At 48.1% G+C, this 20,855-nt stretch overlaps 8 protein-coding genes across 8 annotated transcripts; 3 read left to right on the top strand and 5 right to left on the bottom strand.

Moving 5' to 3' along the window:
- Positions 1–47: 47 nt before the first annotated feature.
- BX661DRAFT_184019 (DnaJ domain-containing protein) lies at positions 48–1,189 on the bottom strand. Its single transcript, XM_051536379.1, has 3 exons — positions 905–1,189; positions 678–848; positions 48–609 (listed from the first exon to the last, which is right to left on the bottom strand). Exons 1-3 carry the CDS (start codon positions 1,157–1,159, stop codon positions 166–168), a joined length of 870 nt encoding a protein of 289 aa, XP_051391087.1. The 5' UTR covers positions 1,160–1,189; the 3' UTR covers positions 48–165.
- A 3,330-nt stretch (positions 1,190–4,519) lies between these two features.
- Positions 4,520–6,173, top strand: BX661DRAFT_184013 (uncharacterized protein). The gene has a single exon (XM_051536378.1). The coding sequence runs from the start codon at positions 4,993–4,995 to the stop codon at positions 5,878–5,880; it is 888 nt and encodes a 295-aa protein (XP_051391086.1). The 5' UTR covers positions 4,520–4,992; the 3' UTR covers positions 5,881–6,173.
- A 645-nt stretch (positions 6,174–6,818) lies between these two features.
- Positions 6,819–9,392, bottom strand: BX661DRAFT_184012 (uncharacterized protein). The gene is given in 4 exon segments (XM_051536377.1): positions 6,819–7,381; positions 7,402–7,475; positions 7,490–7,793; positions 7,826–9,392. 4 exon segments carry the CDS (start codon positions 9,155–9,157, stop codon positions 6,908–6,910), a joined length of 2,184 nt encoding a protein of 727 aa, XP_051391085.1. The 5' UTR covers positions 9,158–9,392; the 3' UTR covers positions 6,819–6,907.
- A 2,039-nt stretch (positions 9,393–11,431) lies between these two features.
- Positions 11,432–13,172, bottom strand: BX661DRAFT_33595 (uncharacterized protein). The gene has a single exon (XM_051539086.1). The coding sequence runs from the start codon at positions 12,917–12,919 to the stop codon at positions 11,597–11,599; it is 1,323 nt and encodes a 440-aa protein (XP_051391084.1). The 5' UTR covers positions 12,920–13,172; the 3' UTR covers positions 11,432–11,596.
- Positions 13,173–13,184: 12 nt separating this feature from the next.
- On the top strand, positions 13,185–14,495 carry BX661DRAFT_184010 (uncharacterized protein). The gene has a single exon (XM_051536376.1). It carries the CDS (start codon positions 13,603–13,605, stop codon positions 14,107–14,109), a length of 507 nt encoding a protein of 168 aa, XP_051391083.1. The 5' UTR covers positions 13,185–13,602; the 3' UTR covers positions 14,110–14,495.
- BX661DRAFT_33602 (uncharacterized protein) lies at positions 13,991–15,134 on the bottom strand. The gene is made up of 2 exons (XM_051539087.1): positions 14,885–15,134; positions 13,991–14,637 (listed from the first exon to the last, which is right to left on the bottom strand). The coding sequence occupies exons 1-2, from the start codon at positions 14,900–14,902 to the stop codon at positions 14,089–14,091; spliced, it is 567 nt and encodes a 188-aa protein (XP_051391082.1). The 5' UTR covers positions 14,903–15,134; the 3' UTR covers positions 13,991–14,088.
- Positions 15,135–17,048: 1,914 nt separating this feature from the next.
- BX661DRAFT_184007 (uncharacterized protein) lies at positions 17,049–18,438 on the top strand. The gene is made up of 2 exons (XM_051536374.1): positions 17,049–17,781; positions 17,927–18,438. Exons 1-2 carry the CDS (start codon positions 17,353–17,355, stop codon positions 18,416–18,418), a joined length of 921 nt encoding a protein of 306 aa, XP_051391081.1. The 5' UTR covers positions 17,049–17,352; the 3' UTR covers positions 18,419–18,438.
- Positions 18,439–19,368, bottom strand: BX661DRAFT_184005 (COQ9-domain-containing protein). Its single transcript, XM_051536373.1, has one exon. The coding sequence runs from the start codon at positions 19,238–19,240 to the stop codon at positions 18,476–18,478; it is 765 nt and encodes a 254-aa protein (XP_051391080.1). The 5' UTR covers positions 19,241–19,368; the 3' UTR covers positions 18,439–18,475.
- Between the last annotated feature and the right edge of the window lie 1,487 nt (positions 19,369–20,855).

Here is a 20,855-nt window from a genome sequence, read left to right as displayed (position 1 = left end):
AACAATATTTGGGAAATTCATTGTTGTTTTTTTTTCAAAGCTAACAACAATAACCCATTTTCTTAAATAAAAAATATTATTCAACATATATGCGTCTTTACATTTTAACAGTCAGCGTTATAACTAATTGCTGTGTATTTGCATTTAAATCTACGTCTAAATCTATTAGGACCGAGATATACCGTGCTGCCGCATGCGCATCAATGTCAGCGACTCAAAATCCGCAAACGCCAGGCTGCTGCCCGAAACATCACGCATATCAATGCTCGCAACATCTGGCAAACGGATGCTACCAGCGCCAGCGCTAAAGCCAGAACCAGAACCATGCTTATCTGCCTGGGTGGTAGTGGACTGAGCGGCAAAAACAGAGGTGTTTGCTGTAATGTTGCGCACTGCCTGCGGCTCCGCTCCTGTAGCCCAAAACCGCAAAAAACCGCGTAGTTGGCTGCTCTGGTGCTGCGTGTTCATCAGCGCATGTGCAGATGTAATTGATTTGAACACTAGTAATGCTGAAGACATAGAAGGGTCCTTTTTCTTTCCATGGTATGACGTCGGCGCCACGACAACCTCCTCAATGTCCCCAAAGATCGAGAAAAGTCCTGCAAGCGACTCACAATCATGCATGCCAACATCCACCATGTCCCATCGAATGCGAATGGTCCGGTCCAATCATCGACCTCGTTTAGCTCCGCCAGAGTCTCATCTGTCCGCTTTGCGTCCTCGTTCATCTGGCGTATGTGCTCGCGCATCTTCCTGTCGTGCCTCTGCTCCTCTCGCTGCGACTCTTCGCGAAACCGAGCGGCTTCCCGGTTGACATCGTGCTCGCGCTTCCTTTCAATCTCGCGTGCCTGTCGGGCAATTCGTTCTTCTCTTCCAGTTGGGTCTTCATCCGTTTGCGCTGCACGGAGAGTGCATCCTGCCGTTGGCGCTTGGCCAATTGAGCCTTCCGCTTTTCATCGTATTCTGCTCGTTGCTTTGGATTGTTGAGCAAGTCGTAAGCGCTTTTGATATCGTGGAAGAATTTGGCTGCATTGGGATCGTCGCGGTTCTTGTCAGGATGATGTAGCAGTGCCTTTATCCTGTATGCTTTTGTCAGCTCCTTATCGCCGGCCTCTGCTGTAACTCCCAGCAATGCATACACATCGATATCGCTGTCCATAGTTTTAAAAATAAAAATGCCAATAAATAAGTGATTTTGCATGTGATGTACTGTAAATTTTCCCGCGCTCATTTCCTTGTTACTGCTATTTGTATGGTGGGCACATTGTGGGACAGAATTTCCGTGCTTCAGGGCGAGTTAGAGTGTTTCTGACAAAAAATATTATGCCAAAATATTTCTAATTATGTCTAAAATATCAAAAAAAAACTAAATATTTAATATAAATTAAACATATCCACTTTATATTGTCAGGATATTTAAATGTTGTCTTTGGAGTACGAGTAAATTTTAATTTATACCTAAGAATATTTGTCGTCGTCCAATATAATATTGTATATTGGGATGTTGAGCAACTTGATGATATGGAAATAGATGATGAAAACTCGTTTCACGATTCTTAACCTCAATATGCAGATTAACAGGGCATAGATGGCACCATGCAGGATCAAATAAGGGGACACAATAGTGACACCCTGATATACCTCTCCTTTCCATAATGCATATGCTTGAGCGCACATATGCAAAGATCATAGTATTGACATGCCGAGCCACCAGTCTGCCTGCAGAAAACCAGCTCTTGCCAACGGAGTGCACAATTGGTGAGGTGCACAATAAAGGCAACATGACATATATAAGATGAGGTCGGCCTTAGTTACGCCTTTGATTCATTGATAATAAAAACTATAACAACCCAAACATAACTTTCACTAGACAACAACTAGTGTCCTCAATCACAACAGGAAATTAAGAAACGCATGAAAAATTGCCATTTACTTTAGAATAAACTGAAAATCTACGAATAATATTTATTGTTTATGAAAATGCAAAAAATGTACAATTTAAAAACAAAAAATGCAACCAGTAAACAACTTTTCGAGCTAAACTGATACACAACGTATAAATGGCTTTCCGTGATGCTCGTACTAAATCTAACTGCATATGCACGAACACCAATTCCACCATCAGAATCGGCGTTTGATTCTAAACTGGTTTGAGAGTTTGATTCTGAGCTGGTTTGAAAGTTCGAATCTGAACTAGACTCAGAGCTCATGGCGACATATAACTAGAGCTTGAGCCATAAAAAGTGCTATAACTAGAGTGTGATGCAGAGTCAAACATAGATGTAGTCTCAGAAATTGGCTCTGACTCGGACTCACTTGGCTCTGTACGATTTGTGTCAGCGCTGCCAGTAGTATTGTCCGCCATGTTGACGCTTTCAGTGGCTCTTGTTACGGTGAAAAGTATGGTGTTATTGAAAAATGTGGTATTGAAAACAAATGAAAAATAAACTAGTTGGTTGACAAATATAAAAATTAGGAGAAAAATAAAAGAAAGAATAATGTGCTAGTTTAAAAATATAATATGCATGTTCATTTATTTCTTTAACGGGATTTCAACTGAAAAAAGGAAATACAATGCGGAAAACGCGTGGTTTTAAAAACAATTACAAAGGTAAAAATGACTTGACTGCTGGTTTTGTTTTCTCGTGCTTGCATTCCACCCTGTTTCAATAAAGCAATTTTTTATTTTAAGTGCACTTGGCTCGTTGCCAAAAATATTAGTAAATAAAATATATTGCGACATTGTAGAAATTACCATTATAAAAAGAAAAATACCAGCTGTCACTAAATGTTTTTTCAAGTGAATTTTAATTCATTTTCATCTCTATTTTTTACTTCATCTAACAAGTTTCAATATATACAAAATTTTATTAGTTTGTATTATACACTCAAAAACGCTGGCTCTAGTTATGAGCCGAGCGCAGTGAAAAATAAGAAATTGGCGGTGGACTGGATGTGTAGCCCAGAGTCGCATCGGCAAGCGTGTCAAAGTGCCCAGCAGCTCGAAAGTGATAAAGAAACGTGTAATGAGTATAATCTAGTGGCTGTTATAGTCCAAAATTTTGTTTGTTTGATTTTCCCACACTTCCTACCTTTTTAGCTCCCTACCTCTATGCCTTTGTATTGCCTGTTTTTTATTTTTATTTTTTTATGAGTTGCATCTACAACATACAAGCTGATCAGACTTGTAATGATTGCTGTGCCGCCATGTATTTAATAATAAATTTAATAAACCCCGAGAACATTTTACAATGTTTCAAGGCCCATGGACACTCATCTTTTTTTGTTCTTTTTTTTTGTTCTGTTTTTTTGTTTGTTCTGTTCTTTTTTTGTTGTTCTTTTTTGTTCAGGCAATACATTGCAAGAGGGCGGGTAGCAGCAAAGGGAGGAGTGGGTAATGGGAGACGAAATATGAAGATAGGGCTGGTTGTATGACGAAAGAGGATTGACGTGGAAAGCCGGTGGGTGTGTTCGAACATCCCTGGCATAAGTTGTGTTTTGAAAGTGAAAATGTGGACTGTAGATTTTGCGAGCAAAGGGTTGGGTTGGTTATTGAAAAGTCAAGAGGAGGTAAGTGGTATCCGCGGTCGCTGGTGGTATATTCCATATACAAACATGGTGTGTAAAGTGTAATTGGTAAGTAGTGTTGTAACAAATTGTGGTGGGATGAGAAACCAAAGAAATGTCTTGGGAAGTGGACGCTCTATTTATATGAAACCTGGCATTCAAATGGATGGGTGAGAAAGGCAGCTAAAACAGACCTATCATTTAGAAAAAGAGATGGAAAATAAAAAATACAGCGAGTTCTTTGTTTTGGGCCAGCCTAAAATAATTTTCCCACGTTTTTTTGCACCAAGAGGCTTGTATTTGGGTAATGAAGCAAGCCCAAACTGCCAAAAATAGCAGCAGATATATCACCATGTGCTTGAAGAAAAATGTTGTTAACATTGCATCATTTTGATGTCAACATTGCATTATTTATGTCGTGAAATAAAGTGAAAGTGATTTTGATATTTGCAAAAATACAAACATGCATTCGGCCATTTTTGCAAGACAAACAATGATATCTTTTTTTTTTTTGGGGGGGGGGGGAATTTTGTTCCGAAAATTTACATGTATATTTAGAGAACCTGGGTAAGAGGCCCAACTTGAAACACAAACAATTGATATTTGAATAGACAATTAATACACCCTCCAACAAACAAGCACACTGTTCTGTGACAAAAAATAAGGGGTAAGTGAATGTGAGACATGTATTTGTTTACGGAAACCAATATATTTTATATTTGCCAATGTTGGCTTTCATTGTAAGAAAAAACTTGGAAACAAAACATTGGACACTACACATTTTTTGTTTGTATTCAGGTGTTTTCTGTTGGAATCATGCGGAATGTACTGTTTTGACCAGATAAATACGACAGCGCATGTAAAGCTGACCAACAAGATAGGTCATTTGATGCTGCCTGTTTTTGGGTTGGGGCTGTTTATTTTTGTTGTAATTCTGGTGACCAACCCAAAATAATTACAATGCGATTGTCACGCAGTCAGTTACTTGGATATTGCAATTTCAAAATAGAAAACAGGATTTTTAAATGCATTGTACGATTGTACGATGAATGTTTTGTTTGGTTACAGAATATACGCTAATCATTTCAATAGCTTTGCTTAATACTTGTTGATCCAAATTGCACAAATCTTCTAAATCAGTATCACCAAAACGCGCTTCGAGTTTGATTGCATAAGCTCTGACGGCCACAAGCATTTTTAATCGACCAAATAGCATTTGCTATTTTTGTTGTTCTTACACGCGCATACAGCACAGGCTTCGATGCATGTGTTTAGCCAAACTCATTTCTATTGAAAGCAATTCTTTCTTATTTTTGTTATATTCACTTTGAAATCAATTTTAAATAGCCGTATTTTTATATTCTCTTCAGCTTCACTTTTGTTTTCACATTCTCGTTTTATTCACCACGCTACTGATTGCACTCAATGGGCCAGTACTGGAGACTCGTTTGCTTAGACAAAAGACAGGCTACTGGCAGCTACGGTAAACTTGGCGAGTTTATTTTTGATGGCAGCAGCCCAAGATATATTGCGAGAATGCTAACTCGCGGCATTTACTATATTCCCGATAGGCCGTTGTCAGCGAGGCCGATCAGCGAGCACACAACTAATGTGGGTTCAGTAATCGAGTCTCTACCAGACATAGTGCTGGACACGATCATGCTGCACCTGCCGGTGGTTGACGTCTGGTGCTTTGCCCTGACTTGCTACCGCACGTTGGAAATTGGCCGTCGCAACCTGGCTCGTTATTTCAACTTCAAGGAGGGCAACAGGGTCTGGGCTGGATGCCGCATCATTTGCGTCGGAGACTACATTGAAGATTACCCGCCTGGAGTTCTCACCGCTTCAGAGGAGGCAGAGTTGTCTGAGAAGAACCTGTTCCGCTTGGCTGATGATTTTGGGGAAGATTGCAGCTATGAAGATCCAATGAGCAGCTTTTGCGAACGCGTGTTGTTTTCTGGACACTACGGTTTAGCGAGAGAGCTTCTTCCCAAATACAAGATCATGAGCCAGCAAGACAAAAGCTACATACTTCGCAATCTGACCACCAAGGAGTATGTGCGCGCTGAAGCATTCCACGACACGCTAGCCAAATTCAATATTGGCGATTTGATTCTATCGCGCATATGTTGGTCGTCAGATGACTCGGTAGCCATGGTTAACAATGTCGATATCCACCGCGGCCTTTGGGCTGGCCACCGCCTTGATGTAAGCACCAAGGACACTGTGGACGATACTTGGAAGGACGCTACAGACAAGTCGTACGAATGGGTCAAGTCAATTTACGAAAACGAGTTTGGAAAGATCAACTAACATGCATCATTTAATTTTTTGTGGATTCATGATTATAAAAAGTTATGAATTTGCGTGTACGATCTTGTGGTTTTCTCGATTTTGTGACTGGGGAGCGCAGCTTGCAACTGCATTTTAAGATTATGCAAATTATTTGCATCCGCAAGCAAAGCTGCGCATAAAAAGCACAACAATTACCATGACCCCCAAAGAAGTTTGTTAAATGAGGTGTGTAAATGGAGACTGTTATTATGTAGCATTTTTTTGGCTTTGCAACAACTACTTTTTTCATTTCATTTTATTTTTTATCACGCATGTATCGATATATAATTTCCATATTATTAAAGATAATTTCCTTCATACATTTGTCTTTAAAGTTGCTCGGGATAATCAAAATGTCGTTTGTTTTCTCCCTAGTACCGTATATGTCGGACTGCGTGCTTGACAAGACTTTTATATATGCACTAAACTTTTACCAGGGCAAACGCTTCATGTTTGGCGCTTCATTCTCAGTTAATGCCAAGGTTGCTGATTTATACCGCTTTTTCAGGGTCAAATTTCCTGAAATAGCCGGAATTAGGTTTAGGATTGCATTTGTCGGAAAAATATACGGATCCTTTATTATTAGTGGTTGCGATGACACTAGAAACGCTATGGACTGGCTTGGCGAAGACCTTCAATTTAATGTGCACAATGTGTTTGTCACACTATAACGCATTTGCATTGCAAAACCTGCTCACAAAAATGTAGGATTCAAATTTGCAAGATTTAGCGGCTTTCTAAGAACAACATTCAATTTTGCTCTTCTCATGTATACCAGTAACCCGATTAACATTCTTTTTTCTTTTTTTAACAGCATATTTATTAAGCAAAAACTTTTCATTAGGCATTTGTGTATTGTACAACGCCAAAGTTTAACCCAGCATGCAGCTAACTATTGCTATCGCAAATGCCGAGTCTAATTAATAAATGTGTAAATTGTAACATTTTTGATGATAAAAATAATAATGTAAGTTTAAATATTGGCTTTGTCAGTTATACAGCAGACTCACTCGAACATGGTCTGGGACTTCAAGGCCCAGGGCGGGCGAAAGTTTGCATTGCGGAACCGGCGCTCCAAGTTGTCGAGCTGCGCGTTGGGCGGGAAATCGCCACCCTGCTTCTGCTGGGGCGAGGCAAGGCTGCTCAGGGGGTACTGGCTCCCCTCCGTAAAGGGGTCAAACTGCGAGGACACGCTCATACGACCATCACGGCCATCGCGCCCGCTGGTAGCGTACTTCTGCAGTGCATCCGCAATAGAGGGTCCACAGGGAGACAGCATGCGGTGGGACTTCTCTATCGGCGACGTCGGTGCGGAAACGCTCACTTGGCTGCCGTTAATCTGACGCTGGGCCTCTTGGCGCAGAGCATTAACCACATTGGGATCGTATAGAGACTCACCCGACCCGGCAAAAATGCTGCGGGATACGGGGCGCTGAACAAAATGCATCTGAGGCGGCGCTGCCTTGGCCTTGCTCTTGGGCTGGGGCAAAGGCAACGGACGACGGCTTTGGGCGCCTCAACAAAAGCAGGGGCGCGGGATGCGGGGGGCCGGTCCATTGTTGGCTCTGGTGACACTGGAAGAAGGGACTGGTTCTCGATTTGCTCGCGGCAGCTTCGAGGAAATTACGCAGCGCCGTAGTCACCCTGCGTGGACCACCGTTGATTCCCGGAGGCGCAGGGAGCTTGTTGCTGTTGTTGCCCGAATACATCGGCATGCTAGGCATAGGCGGCTGGGGTTTATCTACAGGCACCTCGGGAGAAAACCTGTCCAACGAAATGCCAGGCCGGTTGCTGGTCTGGCGCGACCTCTTCCCCATTGTACTCTTCTTGCGCATCAGAATGCTGCGACGACGCATAAGCTCAGTACCATGCTTCTTGCAGTACAGCGCACCCTTGATACGGATGGCGCTAGTCGCGGAACAACCTGAGAGCACTGGTGGCAGCGCATGCACGCCTTGTGGTACCCGTAGCTCTCATGGACCACGCGGTCGTTCAGGTACACAACATGATTGCACCCGGGGCAAAGCGGATGTTCCCAACCATTAACCGACTTTGTGTCATTCAATAACGATGTTGCTGGCCGTGACGCCGACGACACGTTGCTGACGCGCATATCATCCATCCGTGAAATCTTGGACATGGAGCGTGGCGCTCCACCGCCAACCAGTGTCGGCTCGTTGTTGGTCGTCACCGTTGGCGCTGTGACAGATGGCGCGCTGGGCTCGGCAGCAGAGGCTACAGCGATGCTGGCCGGATAGCGTTTCTCAAGGATCTTGGTCTTGACCTTCTTGTCAACCACGCGCTCCGTGATCCATGGTGTGCCCATGGGTGATGTGACTTGTTCGCGCTCGTAATGAGTCTGGCGGTCAACGCCCATATCTCCGGCACGCTGCACCTTTGACTTATCGCCAGCATACGGCATCCCAGTAGACGGAGGAGTCTGGTCGCCGGCCTGGCGCAGCTGCCTCATGTGCAGCAAAAAGTCATCGACAGAAGTAAAAGACTCCATGATCGCGCGGTTCATGTCCTGAAACTTCTTGTCAGACATCTTCGGACGCGTGACAACAGCCTTGCTGCTACCCTCGCCATGGTCAAAAAAGCGCTGGTAGTCAGCCTCGCAATACACGTGTCCGTCGATGGCGCGGAAAGTCGACGAAGTGAGGAGGCAGTCACACGCTTCACAGCGCAGGCAGCTGGCGTGCATAACCTGAGGCCGCACAACAACGTCGCTCTTGTTGACTCCCTCGCCACAGACGCCGCAGCAACCGGCCTCGCAAGCCTTTGTGGGGGCAGGCTCATCAAATGCCGGGTGTTTCCTGCCGCCGCCACGAAGCGTGAATGGCTCCTTGTCAGCCTTGGTGCTGGGGTGCTTACGCCCACCGCCAACCAGGTTGGGGCTGTGCGGGCGCCGCAAGCTCGAGTAGGACGCCAAAGAGTCAACATCTTCCTCGACAACCTTGGGCAGGTCATAGTCGTCCCGAGTGTTGGCGTTCATCAGAGTGCTGGCGCTGCCAAACTCTGAGCCATTGCGAGCATGGCCGCGACGCTTGGAAATAGAACCGGTTTCCAAATCCAGCCTTTCGACTACAGGCTCCTCATCGTAGTTCCGCATAGGCGCACGAGGCGGTTCCTGATGTATGGACTGCGACTGTGCACGGTTTCGCGACGGGCCACGCTGAAGTGGCGGTGGTGGAGGCTGCCGCTGTTGCTGTTGCTCTTCCTCGTTTTCGGCATCTCCTTCTTCGCCAGCAGGCATCTTTCCGCGATTCTTGATATACAGTGGAGGCGAGGGGAAGCGGCCAAAAACAGGCGTAGGCGCACGGAAAAGGAAAGGGCTAGGCTCACGCTCAGGCTGGGCCTGCTGCTCATCTGACTCACCCTGTTCCTGTTGATATTCGCGCTCGTACTCCTGCGGTGGGGCCTGTCTTTGCTGCTGGGGTGGAGCCTGTCTTTGCTGCTGCGGTGGAGCCTGCCATTGCTGCTGCGGCGGAGTCTGCCATTGCTGTTGCGGCGGGGCTTTCCATTGTTGCTGCTGCTGCCTCTGTTGCTGCTGTGGCGGCTGCTGCTGCTGATGGTACTCGCGAGAATAATCTTTAGCAGGAGGCTGACTTTGCTGTGGGCGTTGCTGGTACTCGCGCGGATACTCCTGGACAGAGGGCTGTCTTTGCTGCTGTTGCTGCTGAGGAGGCGTCGACTGAGTACGGATCGACGGCGCGGGAGAATCGCGGATCGATGACTGGTACCCCGCTCCACGCAAAGGCGAAGGCGCGTAGGCAGCGGTGGCAGAAGCCGGCTGTCTGTTAACAGGCGAGCGGACAGCCGACCTGACAGGCGACACGGCGGTATTGCGAGAAGTAGACATTGGAGACTGATCCCTGGCACCAGGGCCAACATATCCATAAGTCGGGCGCATGCTCGCAGCCACGGAAATCGGCCGCAGGGGCTCGGGTGAAATAACCGACTTGAGGTCACTGGCCGCCGAGTCAGGACGATCGCTGGATGCCACAGACGGAGCATAGCTGCTGATGGTCGAAGGCGCATATCCGCTGGTACGGCGCATCACGTTTGCAAGCTCATTGTCCAGATCGCGCGTCGAGTCCGAGGCATCGGAAGACCCGCTTCCGCCGCGAAGGATATTGTTGGAAGAAGCTGCGCTGATGCGGCTCGCGGCTGACGAGCGGTTGACTGCACTAGCTGTGCGGCCCATGACAATGTCAAGCTCGGTAATGCTGCGGTTGACAGGCTGCGCGGTCGTGGCGCTGCTGCGCACGGATGCGCGAGCTAGGGGCTCCTGTGCAAGGTTACACGAGACATGCGCGACGCCTGGGATTCCCTGGTGTGGAGGGACGCCTGAGAGGGCACCCGGAAATCCGACCGCGATACAACTCTGCCTGTTGTGGACGGGTCAACTGCCGATGAGGAATTGTCTGTGCGGCGGAGTTTTGAGTTCTCAACGCCGCCAGTCCGCATCAGCACAGCAGCCAACTCGGGAGACATGTCCTCAAAGTCTATCGGCAGACTGATATCTGACTCGTTGCGCAGTTCGTGATCAACTGGAACTACTGCTTCCTCCTCATCGTGGTCGGCATCGGCCATGTCATCGTCAAAAATTCCGGCGTCCCTATACTCCATGCCCTCCTTGAGCAGAGTTCCGCAAGAACAGTCGACTGCGCGACAGACATCCCGCTCTTGCTCATGGGCCGGGTATTGCCCAATTTCGAGCCAATGCCCGAAATGTGCGTCGACACGCTGCCAGAGCGTGAGGATGCGCCACCACCGACCAGACTGTTGCTTGAATGTACAGACTCAACGTCATTGAAGAATTCGCCATTGCGATGTGACGAGAAGTTGGATGATGGAGCCGGGCTCGAGCACTTGTTTGAGCTGGTAGAGCTATGGAAGTCGCTCTCGATAGCGGCTAGTGTCTCTGCCTCCGTGCGCCGCAGAACTTCCTCGAGTTCGCTGACGGCCTTGGCAACCTTTGATTCAGCAGGATGCCGTTCGGCAAAGGCGTCTGTCTCGGATATGCTGGATTTACCTTGAGTTCCAGATCCCGATGCAGGCGAGGAGGGATCGACCGGTCCCTTGTGCTGCTGATTAAATGGCGATTTGAACTTGATATCAGAGCTGGGCATTTGACGCACAAAAATGGGCTGCGACTTGAGGATGGAGAATGCATTCCCCATGTCTGGAGGACGCATCCTGTACCGATCGTTATCGTCCCAGTACCCGGGATCAACCTTGCCCGGTCCACTGGACTGCTGGTTGCTAGGTTGCGGGTTGCTGGGCTGCGGGTTGGCACGTGTCTGCTGAGCACTCGAAGCAGCAGAAGGCCCAGAAGGTCCAGAAGACTGCTGCGGCCTTGACTGAGCCTGGGGTTGTGGCTGTGGCTGAGACCGGGGCTGCGGCTGCGGCTCGTACTGAGACTGCGGACGGGCCTGTGGTTGCGGACGAGCCTGTGGTTGGGATTCGTACTGGGACTGCGGACGGGGCTGTGGCCGAGACTGTGGTTGCTGCTGGGTAGACCTGGGCTGGGGCTGTGGCAAAGCAACTTGCAAGTTTCCACCTGCAATCGACTGTGGCCGCGAGATCGGGCTATCATGGCGGCTCGGCGGCATGGGGGTGGATGACAGCTGCGGCTGACTCTGCAAAACAGCAGTCTGCGAAACTCCCACCTTTGACTGAGGCCGAGAAATCACATCATCATGGCGACTCGAGGCATCGGCGTCGTCGGCTTATCGTACGGCTTCATCCGTGGCGTGCCCTGGACACTCTGCATCATGCCATTGCGCATGCTCTCCGCCGGAAGCACCGACGCAGCCACGCTCATCTGGTCACTGCGAAGGGTATTGTAAGATGGCACATTGGCCGATTCACGGTCGAGATCCTCCATCGACATGCCGCCGCCAACCAGGATGCTCGAGGGTGCCACAGACCTAACACTTTTGGGCGCCGGGCTCACGCTGGAGCGGTCATTCGTAGAGCTGCGCATCTCTGTGTTGCGCATGCCCAGGTAGGGCGTTTGCGAGGGCGACGATGACGGCAGCGTAGATTCATAGTCCGAAGAGGACTCGGCCATTTCTGCGTTTGCGAGCTCCTCAAGACTCGCGCGCAGCTGTTCTTTGAGCTGCGAGTCCGCCGTGGTTTCGTCAAGGAACCTGGTGATCTCGCTCGGCGTCATGCCGCCGTTGCCCATAAAGCGATAGCGCCGGCGGAGCTCATCGAGATACCTTTTGAGAACCTCCTCGGGGAAATATTGTGTCAGCAGCTGCTCGGCCCGCTCCCGGTAGTTGATCTTGTCCTTTGCCTTGCGCCGGGGCCGCAGCTGCGCGTACTTGTTTGACTCGCGTGGGAGGGACTTTGGACGTGGGCTGGTGCGTCTGCTCGAGCGGCCCTCTGGTGGCGCAACCGGTGGGCCGTTGAATGCCAAAAACACTGACGAGTCTTCGGCGGGCCGTGGTGCTCCTCCACCGCGCAGCACTGTGTCTGGTAGTGACTCCTTGCCTGACTCGGAGTCGTAGTCCAGATCATCGGCGGATGCCGAGAGGGAAATCCGGCTGGGATTAGCGCTCTGAAGCTCGCCAGGGATTCCACGCCAGGTAGTCATCGTGCTCTTGTCCTCCATCGCCGTTATGGACGCCATCTGCGGACGCAAATCCACCGCGGCCTGCGGCCTGCGTGCAGCCCCAGATGCACCACCGCCGATCAGGTCTGGCGAGGCAGAGGTCCCAATGCTCTGCGGTGTCTGAGTCCCCATGTCGCGCTGCTGGTCATCGCCACCGCAGTCGGTCATGGCGTCGTCGTCAAAGGCTGGACGAATCTCCATGAGGCTCTGGCCTGACGATTCGGGCCGCAACGACGTATACTCGCTCATTCGCGTGCTGGCACGGGACACCGGGCTGCTGGCAAACGACCTGACGGACCTGAGTCTGCTGGGCGCATCAAGCTGGTGGCGCTCAATCGGGGAGCCGGTGGTTCCGTTTGAGAGGCCGCCACCGCCCGAGATCTTCGTGGACATGGCTGGGTTTGCAGTCTTTGGTCGGATGGGCAGGGTTCGGATGTGGAACTCCAAGCCGCCGTTGCTGGCGCGCTTGCTTGTGAACGCGGGATTGCGCACCTCGCCGTCGATACTAGGCGTGGGCGACGCCAGGCTTCTCGAATCTTCCTGCTCAACAACAATTTCGCCCTCCTCGTTTCCAAGAATCTATGTTTTAAAAATTGTTTTTTTGCACACGGGATGGGTAGTGCGATCGCCATAGAAATAGTGTGTTTCCAAAGATATTAGCGGGAGTTGAAATAGAAAATTGTTTCCAAATCAAGCATGTGTTGAGGATGTGTCGTTTTCGGATTCGCGTTGGACATTATAGCCGGCGCGCGCGCACAATAAATTGCGTGGCAGCACTCTATCAACGCGTTATCAAAAAACAAATGGGAGTTTCATATATCGGAAAGGGGTGATGTTCACTATTCGCACGCAAAATGGAAATATGAATAAAGATTGGCGTTTTAAAATTTTTTGCCAATAAAAAATTATGCAAGCAAAAATTTGCAGCTGAAATCGTTGTCTGGTTTCAAGCACATCTAGGAGGTAAAAAAACCCACCCAAGAGGCTACCATTCCACATTTCAGTCGCAATGTGGGTGTGCTAATCGCAGGTCTTGAACCTGAATTCATTTGCCAAATGGAAAACAAACTGGAGGTATGCTCATCAGAGCAGGCATTTATTTGTTCTTCCAATGTCTCGGGTTGCAGTTGACCTTGGAGGCAACCGAGTGCATGGCATTAAAGTATAGTGCATGCAAAGGGGGCATAGAGGCACCGACGGGGAGGAGGGTGGGAGCATACATGCAGTGTTTATATTGCTTGTTAAGAGCAATAATCAACCAGCCAAAAAACGAAAGGCAAAGCGAAAGCATTGGAATGCACCCAAAGAAAAAGAGACATTCAGCAATGTGCGCAAGCCCAACTACCTCGGCGCTGGACAATAGCATAAAAAAGCCTGATTTTTTTTGTTCCTCGGGACTTATGAGGTGTGGAATATTGTCGGTCTGCCCAAGAGCGCAGAGCAGCGACACGTATGCAAGGACACAATGGAATAGTGCAGACTCGGGCGGAGATGAGTTGGGTGGAGGGGGAAATTGTCCGTTGAAAATGGAAGTGAACTTTTATTGGGATTTTGTTGGGCGTTCAGGAGCCAGGCCAGATTGATAGACGCAGGGGCCGCAAAGAATAACGGCCGCAAATGGGAAACAAGACGTGTCCAATCCCTTCGACCATCCTTATTTGGCAAGAGAGCAAATAAAAAATAAACAAGATCAACCAACCCCCTTTCCACGGCGTATCTGCCACAAAGACACAAAGAGGAACGTGACAAATTGCAACAGACACGGAAGACCAATGCATTGGAAAGGAAGAGAAAGACCAAGGTAAATGTCGAGGGCAATAAACAAACAAAAAAGCTTGAAGAGCAGCAAACATTGCATTTACACAGAAAAATTGCGCACTCGGCAGCTGTTTACAATGCGGAGTTTTTGCAGCTGAGTATGCCAGCGACTGCTGTGTCGGAGAACGCCCACGCATGTCGGAGCTGGAAAAATGGAAATTGATATTTACCTTGACTGACACTTTGGTCGTGGAGCCATTATCTCTCTTGTCGCCAAAGAGGTCGCCTGTGACGCGAATGTCGTACTTGAAAGGCACTCCGCGGGATTTCTGGGCCTCTGTAGAGCCGATTCGCTACAATTGAACAGAAGATCGCAGTAGAAATGGAAAAGTTCATGATTAGCAGTTATGTGATGCGAAAATATAACTCGTACATTGTCGTCCCATCCTGGCGGTCTCTTGGCCCACGCACTGCATGAATTCCCGGCTCTCCCACACTCATTTCAAAATTCCAGACCGGCTGCAGCTCATTCGAGTGTTTGTGCATTTTGCAGCGATGCACCTAATTGCCAATTCGTTTGGGTGCATTCCGTTAACTTACCCCGTTGCGGTCGGCCATGACTGACTAGCCAAGTGTGTATTTGTATATGTGTGCGTTTGTTTTTGTGGTCTTGGCTGTAGGCGCAGATATAAAAAACAACAGTCTGTTTCAATAGAATATTATTTAACAGCAGCCCTGGCTGTTGTCAACCTGAATTAGGACAAGAGGCACCACTCGAATTGGGCGCTATTTTAACAGCTGCGGGTTCCGAACAAGTAACCGAATAAAGTATAATGGAAAGATAATAATAAATAATAAAGTGTACCAGGGCGCCCAACTTGGCGGAAAAAAGTTTATGATGGAGTATTAATGATTAGAATTTTTGGTGTATATGTTAGGAGAGGGATGAAGTACAGAACAAAAAGAATAAAGGTGAGCTGTTTTATTTTGAAGCAAAAAAACAAAAATTATGAATAGTAGTGAAAATAAAAATAAAAAATTTGAGTAACGAGAAGAACAAGAATTAAAAGGTCCCCACTTTTTTTATGTGTGTAATTTTTCTTCTTTGAAATCACTTTGGGGGAGAGGAGGAGGATGTTCGACAGTTTTTATAGCTTGGGCTAAGCGAAAAATAAATAAACAGCTTGAGCTCATTCCAAAAAAAACGCCCTTTTTTGGCGGATAACGAAACTTTAACGTTGGCAGCCAAAAAATAAATAAACATCCTTTCGAGATCCCCCACCCCTTTACCCGTTCTCCAACCCACCCCCCAATTTTTGTTGTTTTCTCCTCTGCTCCTGTTTCCCTCCCCAAGCAAACCATCCAATCACATTATCGCTATCCTCACTTTTGCACTCTATTCCAAACAACAAAAAAAAGGCAGCAGAAATAAAAACAGGAAAAGCGCAGCCAAAAACAATGTTTTTTTTGTTTTTTTACTGACGTGTAGAAACGGGCCAATACACGTTTGTGTAAGTTTGTGAATGAGTGAGCGATATACAAAGAGCTAGAACATGAAATACCGCTACTTTTTTTGTTTTTTTTTTACACCTTGAGCCCATTTCTAAATTATCCTAGACAGGAAAGAAGCAAATCCATGTAATAACTTTTTCCATTAACTTGTATATTTTATCCCTTTGTGTTTTGTTTGTTGGATAACAAAATGACAAATTTAAATGATATTGTCTGCGTGGATATTAATTTTCAGGCGAGGGAGATTAGGGGGGTGGGGGTGTAATAGGAAAATGGGAATAATTTTAATTTTATTTATTGGACTTGTTTCCTTTACAACATGTGTGCACTTGCAATGCAAAGTAAAGCAAAGAAAGGAAAAGGCAGATAATAAAAAATGACATACATTAAGCACTATAGCTCGGTGACATTGGTGCATTGCATGATTTTGTTTGATATAGGCCAAAAAAAACTGAATGTAAGCTCGTACGAAAAATGTACTTATTTCATTTCTTTTTTTGAGTATAGATATGACATTGTAAAAGAAATCTGAACATACACACGCACGAAAAACTCTGACTTTTCTACCTTTTCTTCCTCACCCCCTTGTCCTGGCAGCTACAGCTTTTCCATTTTTTTTGGTAAAGTGTCGAGTTTGTCAGAATAATGTACGGAGAATGCATGGTAGCTCTCACTATTGCCAAACATTGATAGTATTGTACTTTAGGCACAAATGCCTAATGTGCATGCAGGCACTACAAAAAAGCATTATTTGACAACCACAAGCAAAGATAAAAAGTGGTACGAAAATCATGGGAAATGGAAGATGCACACATTTAGAGCTACAAGATCCTATTTTATTTTGGGAATTGTTTTTTGAAGAGTAAATGTCAACCGTGAGAGTGTTTACAAATGTCGAAACCACACAAAACATTTGGGCAAAAAACTAAACTACCTGGAAATTTTTCTTGCGGGTATTATAACTTGTTAAGTTTGGTGTGTATGGAAAGGATGTTAGCCATTGTTGGTAATATGCCGATTTTAGGCTGGATGCTGATCAGTGGTGATTTTCAAGCCTTGATCGTAATTTTTGCTTTCATCATCATCGTCTTCAATTGCCAAGCCCAAGGCTTATTACATTTCTAGGCTTGAAAAGTGGCGGCATTTGCCCTTGTCCCCACCCTGACAAATTTCAATCTTTTTTTTAGCAGCAGCAAAAGTGCCAATTAATATTGATAGCCCAGGTGATATTTTTTCCTTTGTAGCAGTCTGCTTTCTTTTTCTTTTCCTTCCTTTTTTGTGTTTTATTTTTACCTTTTCCCCTCCATTCACTCATTCGCTATTAACTGAAACTCACATACCCTCCCCCTTCTATTGTTTCAATTAGTATTTTTCTTTCCACCCTTTTATATTTCTCTTTCCTTTTTCTCCGCTTATTACTAAATTCAGTTTTATATATTACATTTCAACAAAACACATAAGCAAGACACCTTTCCTTTTACCCCTTCTTTCTTTTCTCCCACACACACACACTATTTTCTATCAATTTTTTTGTACTTTTCCTTTCTTTTGAAAAGATGGTCAAAGAACGCAGCTATAAGATTCTCGAGCAACTGGACGAGTTCGAGTTGCAGGATGCAGGCGAGTCCAGCATGGGAATGGGATACCAGAGCGAGAGTGACTCCGAAGATGAGGCTAGGAAAGAACCACATGGTAATGTAGTTCCCTCAGCGATGGATTCTGACGGTGACGATAGGAGCGATGATGAGGTGGAATATAGTGATTCTACTGGGATGGCTGCCGTGCGGCAGAGAGAGGTTGTGACGGGAGGCGAAAGTGCACAAATAGGAGCAGCAGAGGCAGCGTCATCGTCTTTGGCGGCGGTTACATCGGCGGCGTCGGGTCATGTTGTGCCTAATCCGACAGATGGGGTTTTTGCAAATATGTCTGCAAAGCCTGAGCTGTACCTTGGGTACGACGACAAGGTTCCCAATGAGGCATTGCCGGTAAAGTATCAAAAAGAAGAAAAAGAAGCGGCTTTTACTATTGTATCTGTCTGTCTGTCTGTCTGTCTGTCTACGTGTTTCTTGTTTTTTTTTACACACGACACTAATATCACAAACAAGTTTTTTCACTTTACATTGCATATAGACTTATCAGGACATTTACGGGGTAGCTTCCACATCAGCTCCGCCGTATTTCGAGACAGCGGTGATTTCAGTGAGCGACGAGGATGAGCTCTTGGTAGAGGGTCTTCCGGTAGGATCCCTGGGTGTATTTGTGGTGAACATGATAGTGTCAACGGCGTTCCAGGTGGTTGGGTACATGCTGACCTTTCTGTTGCACAGCTCGCATGCAGCGAAGAACGGGTCTTTGGCTGGGTTGGGGATTACGTTTATGAACTTTGGATTCTATATTCGCACGCATCTCGGACAGCCCATGATGGATGATGGGTCGGGGAATGACCATGGTGGTGCAGCTGGAGATGCGCCTTTTGATTCAGATACACCCCTGGATAACGCGTACTTTGCGTATTTGCTCATGGTTGTTGGCGCCGGCATATTCCTCAAGTCGGTATTTGATTATGTGCGGGTGCGGAGACTGCAAACGATTATTGAAAGCTCGCCTGAACTAAACGTATAGAAGAGACAAATGAATATGTGTATGTTTTCTATTAATAAACTTTTTTAAAAAGGATTATTAAAACAGTCCGCGAGAAGATAGAATGTTGTAAAAATTGCGAGAAAATTGAGTGGTAAAGCCCAACACCTTATTACAGTCGTTTTCCAAAGACTGGATACCACGCATTCTGCGATCGAGAAAGGCAAAAGTAGCCTCGTATCCGGGCGAGCGGTCCTCGCACATATACAGTTCCGCAGCAACATACGCAGCAGCCAGGGCAGATCTCCTCGCATACCAATCAATGCTCTTAGACTGATCCCCAGCGGCAAACCAAAACTCCGACGACATTCTCCCCAACTGCTTCACAGCCAAGGGTACGTTCTGCGGCAATGCCAGAATAGCCACAGCCTCCGGCCACCGTTCTGCTAGCGGCATAGTTTGGCGCAACCTCGTGCGGCAAATAAGCCGAAGTCGATCATTCGTGGTGTCTAGTTCGTGCAGTTGGTCGTCAACTTCTATGAGTGTGTTGTCTAGGGCGCGGTCGAGAAAGTGCGAGATCAATGTGGGGGCGCCCTTGGTGGCAATGGTGTGGGAGAGCGGGGAGTAGCCGAGATCTGTGGCGGCGGCGGTTAGTGCATGGGTTGTCCAGCCGTGCGTTGGTACTTTGGTTAGTGCGTGATCGAGGAGGGTGATTACAGGGTCCCGCTGCTGGGGGTCTTCTTGGGTGTTGCTCGTGGTTGTTAAAGTACGGTGGTGGTAATGGTGCATGGGGTTTTGGTGGCGGACGGCGAGGTTGCTGCGCAGGGGTGTGAATGCGAGGCGACGGAGAATACTGGTGTTCATTCTGGTGTTGATTTTGTTGTTATTGTTGTTTGTTGTTGTTCTTGTTGTTGTTGTTGTTTGTGTTTGGTGGAATCCAACTTTTTGTAAATATATATTATATAAAGTATTTTGTGTGGTGTATTTTTAGCCCGTGGACAAAAGAGAAGAAATGGAAATAGAAAAGATAAAGGTGTAGGCCGCATTGCCAATCAAAAAAATCTTGGTAGCGTTTAAGCAAAAATAAAAAGTGAAATTGAAATTGAAATTCCGCATCCCTTTTTGTTTGGTTCTGTCTTAAAATTCGCACGCATACACACACTCACACACACATTTATTCAACTTTTTTATTTTTATACATATTATTTATATTTATATTTTGTTTAAATCGGGATGGAGTGCTTCAACCTCCACTCGCTGATTCTCGAGGAGCTCTCCGAGGTGCTCGCAATAACGTACGGCGCAACCCTGACGACCAACGACAGCACAGACACAAGCATAACCACAACCGACGGTGACATTTCGCTTCTAGAGAACGCCGAGCCAGCAGTACAAAAGCTGCTCGCGCAATGCCCCTCAACGCAACGGCACAGCGCGGTCAATACGCGGCAGCTCAGCGGCATCCTGGCGCTAATCAAACTCGTGGAGAAGTCACAGGCAGGAAGCAAGCTACGGCAAGCGCTCCTCGCACGGGTGCTCATCTACATTGACCTGCTCCCGCATTACACACACACGTTTACTGCGGATTCGCTTACGGATGACGGCGGCAGTGGCCCATCAGCCGAGCACGTGTTTGTCCGGTCCCTGATGGGCCGCCTCCTGGCGTGCGCGGCGAACGCACAGGATGACGCGGAGGCTGCAAGGATCCTCGACGGGCTGTGGGCGTACGTGCGCGTGCTGGCGGCCAAAGCCGGCGCTGGGGCGCAGGCTGCAGAGGCGCTGGGCGGCGCCTTGGCGGCGCTGGAGCAGACGCGGTTCCGGTTCGGCGCCAGCGACGTGATGCAGGCGGAGCTGCTGTTGCAGCAGGTGGGCGCGCCTGCGCTCGCCGTGGTCCGCGCCGTGCTGGAGTCGCGGCTTGCCCTGCGGCTCGTCTCCGGCGGCGCCCTGGCAGCCTCGGCCGTGGGCGGGCTTAGGCCGCGCGATCTTTGGGAAGTAATCAGCGGGCAGCAGCAGCCACAGGAGGACGACTTTACAGCCCTACCATCCACTGGCACGGCCGAACCACCCGCGTACGCGCGCATCCTGGCGCTCAGCCTGGCAGCCTACGACGCAGCGCGCGCACAGGCCGCTTCGGACACAATGCGCCGCAGCCTGTACGTGGCGGCGCTCGGCTGCATGCTCTTGAGGCAGCTGGACGCTCGGCTGCTGGACGCCGTGCTCGCGCACGTGCGTGGCCCGCAGGCGCAGCGGCTGGCGGCGCTGACGCAGGCGTGCTTCCGTGTGCTGGCGGCGTTGGCTGCGCGCTTTGCCAGCGCGCGCGCCCAGGTGGCGGCGGCGGCAATGGCGTTCCTCACAGCGCCGCCGCAGTGCATGGTGGACGCAGCACCTACAACCGGGCGGGCGGCGCCGGAGGAGCTCACGATGGTGCAGCCGGCGGCCGACGCACTGGCCGCGGCGCTGGCGCTGGCGGGCCCGCGTG

The sequence above is a fragment of the Kickxella alabastrina genome (genome assembly GCF_025024165.1).
Source record: "Kickxella alabastrina strain RSA 675 chromosome Unknown BX661scaffold_14, whole genome shotgun sequence".
NCBI lineage: Eukaryota > Fungi > Kickxellomycota > Kickxellomycetes > Kickxellales > Kickxellaceae > Kickxella > Kickxella alabastrina.
The sequence above is the reverse complement of the archived record's forward strand: the minus strand, read 5'-3'. Positions and strand labels throughout refer to the sequence as shown.

Coding starts and splice junctions, on each gene's coding strand:
- BX661DRAFT_184019 (XM_051536379.1), bottom strand. CDS start 1,159: ATGGACAGCGATATCGATGTGTATGCATTGCTGGGAGTTACAGCAGAG. Junction 849..904: donor AACGGCAGGATGCACTCTCC/GTGCAGCGCAAA, acceptor ATTGCCCGACAG/GCACGCGAGATTGAAAGGAA. Junction 610..677: donor CTCTGGCGGAGCTAAACGAG/GTCGATGATTGG, acceptor CATGATTGTGAG/TCGCTTGCAGGACTTTTCTC.
- BX661DRAFT_184013 (XM_051536378.1), top strand. CDS start 4,993: ATGGGCCAGTACTGGAGACTCGTTTGCTTAGACAAAAGACAGGCTACT.
- BX661DRAFT_184012 (XM_051536377.1), bottom strand. CDS start 9,157: ATGCCTGCTGGCGAAGAAGGAGATGCCGAAAACGAGGAAGAGCAACAG. Junction 7,794..7,825: donor GCTGCCACCAGTGCTCTCAG/GTTGTTCCGCGA, acceptor ATCCGTATCAAG/GGTGCGCTGTACTGCAAGAA.
- BX661DRAFT_33595 (XM_051539086.1), bottom strand. CDS start 12,919: ATGTCCACGAAGATCTCGGGCGGTGGCGGCCTCTCAAACGGAACCACC.
- BX661DRAFT_184010 (XM_051536376.1), top strand. CDS start 13,603: ATGCTCATCAGAGCAGGCATTTATTTGTTCTTCCAATGTCTCGGGTTG.
- BX661DRAFT_184007 (XM_051536374.1), top strand. CDS start 17,353: ATGGTCAAAGAACGCAGCTATAAGATTCTCGAGCAACTGGACGAGTTC. Junction 17,782..17,926: donor TTCCCAATGAGGCATTGCCG/GTAAAGTATCAA, acceptor CATTGCATATAG/ACTTATCAGGACATTTACGG.
- BX661DRAFT_184005 (XM_051536373.1), bottom strand. CDS start 19,240: ATGAACACCAGTATTCTCCGTCGCCTCGCATTCACACCCCTGCGCAGC.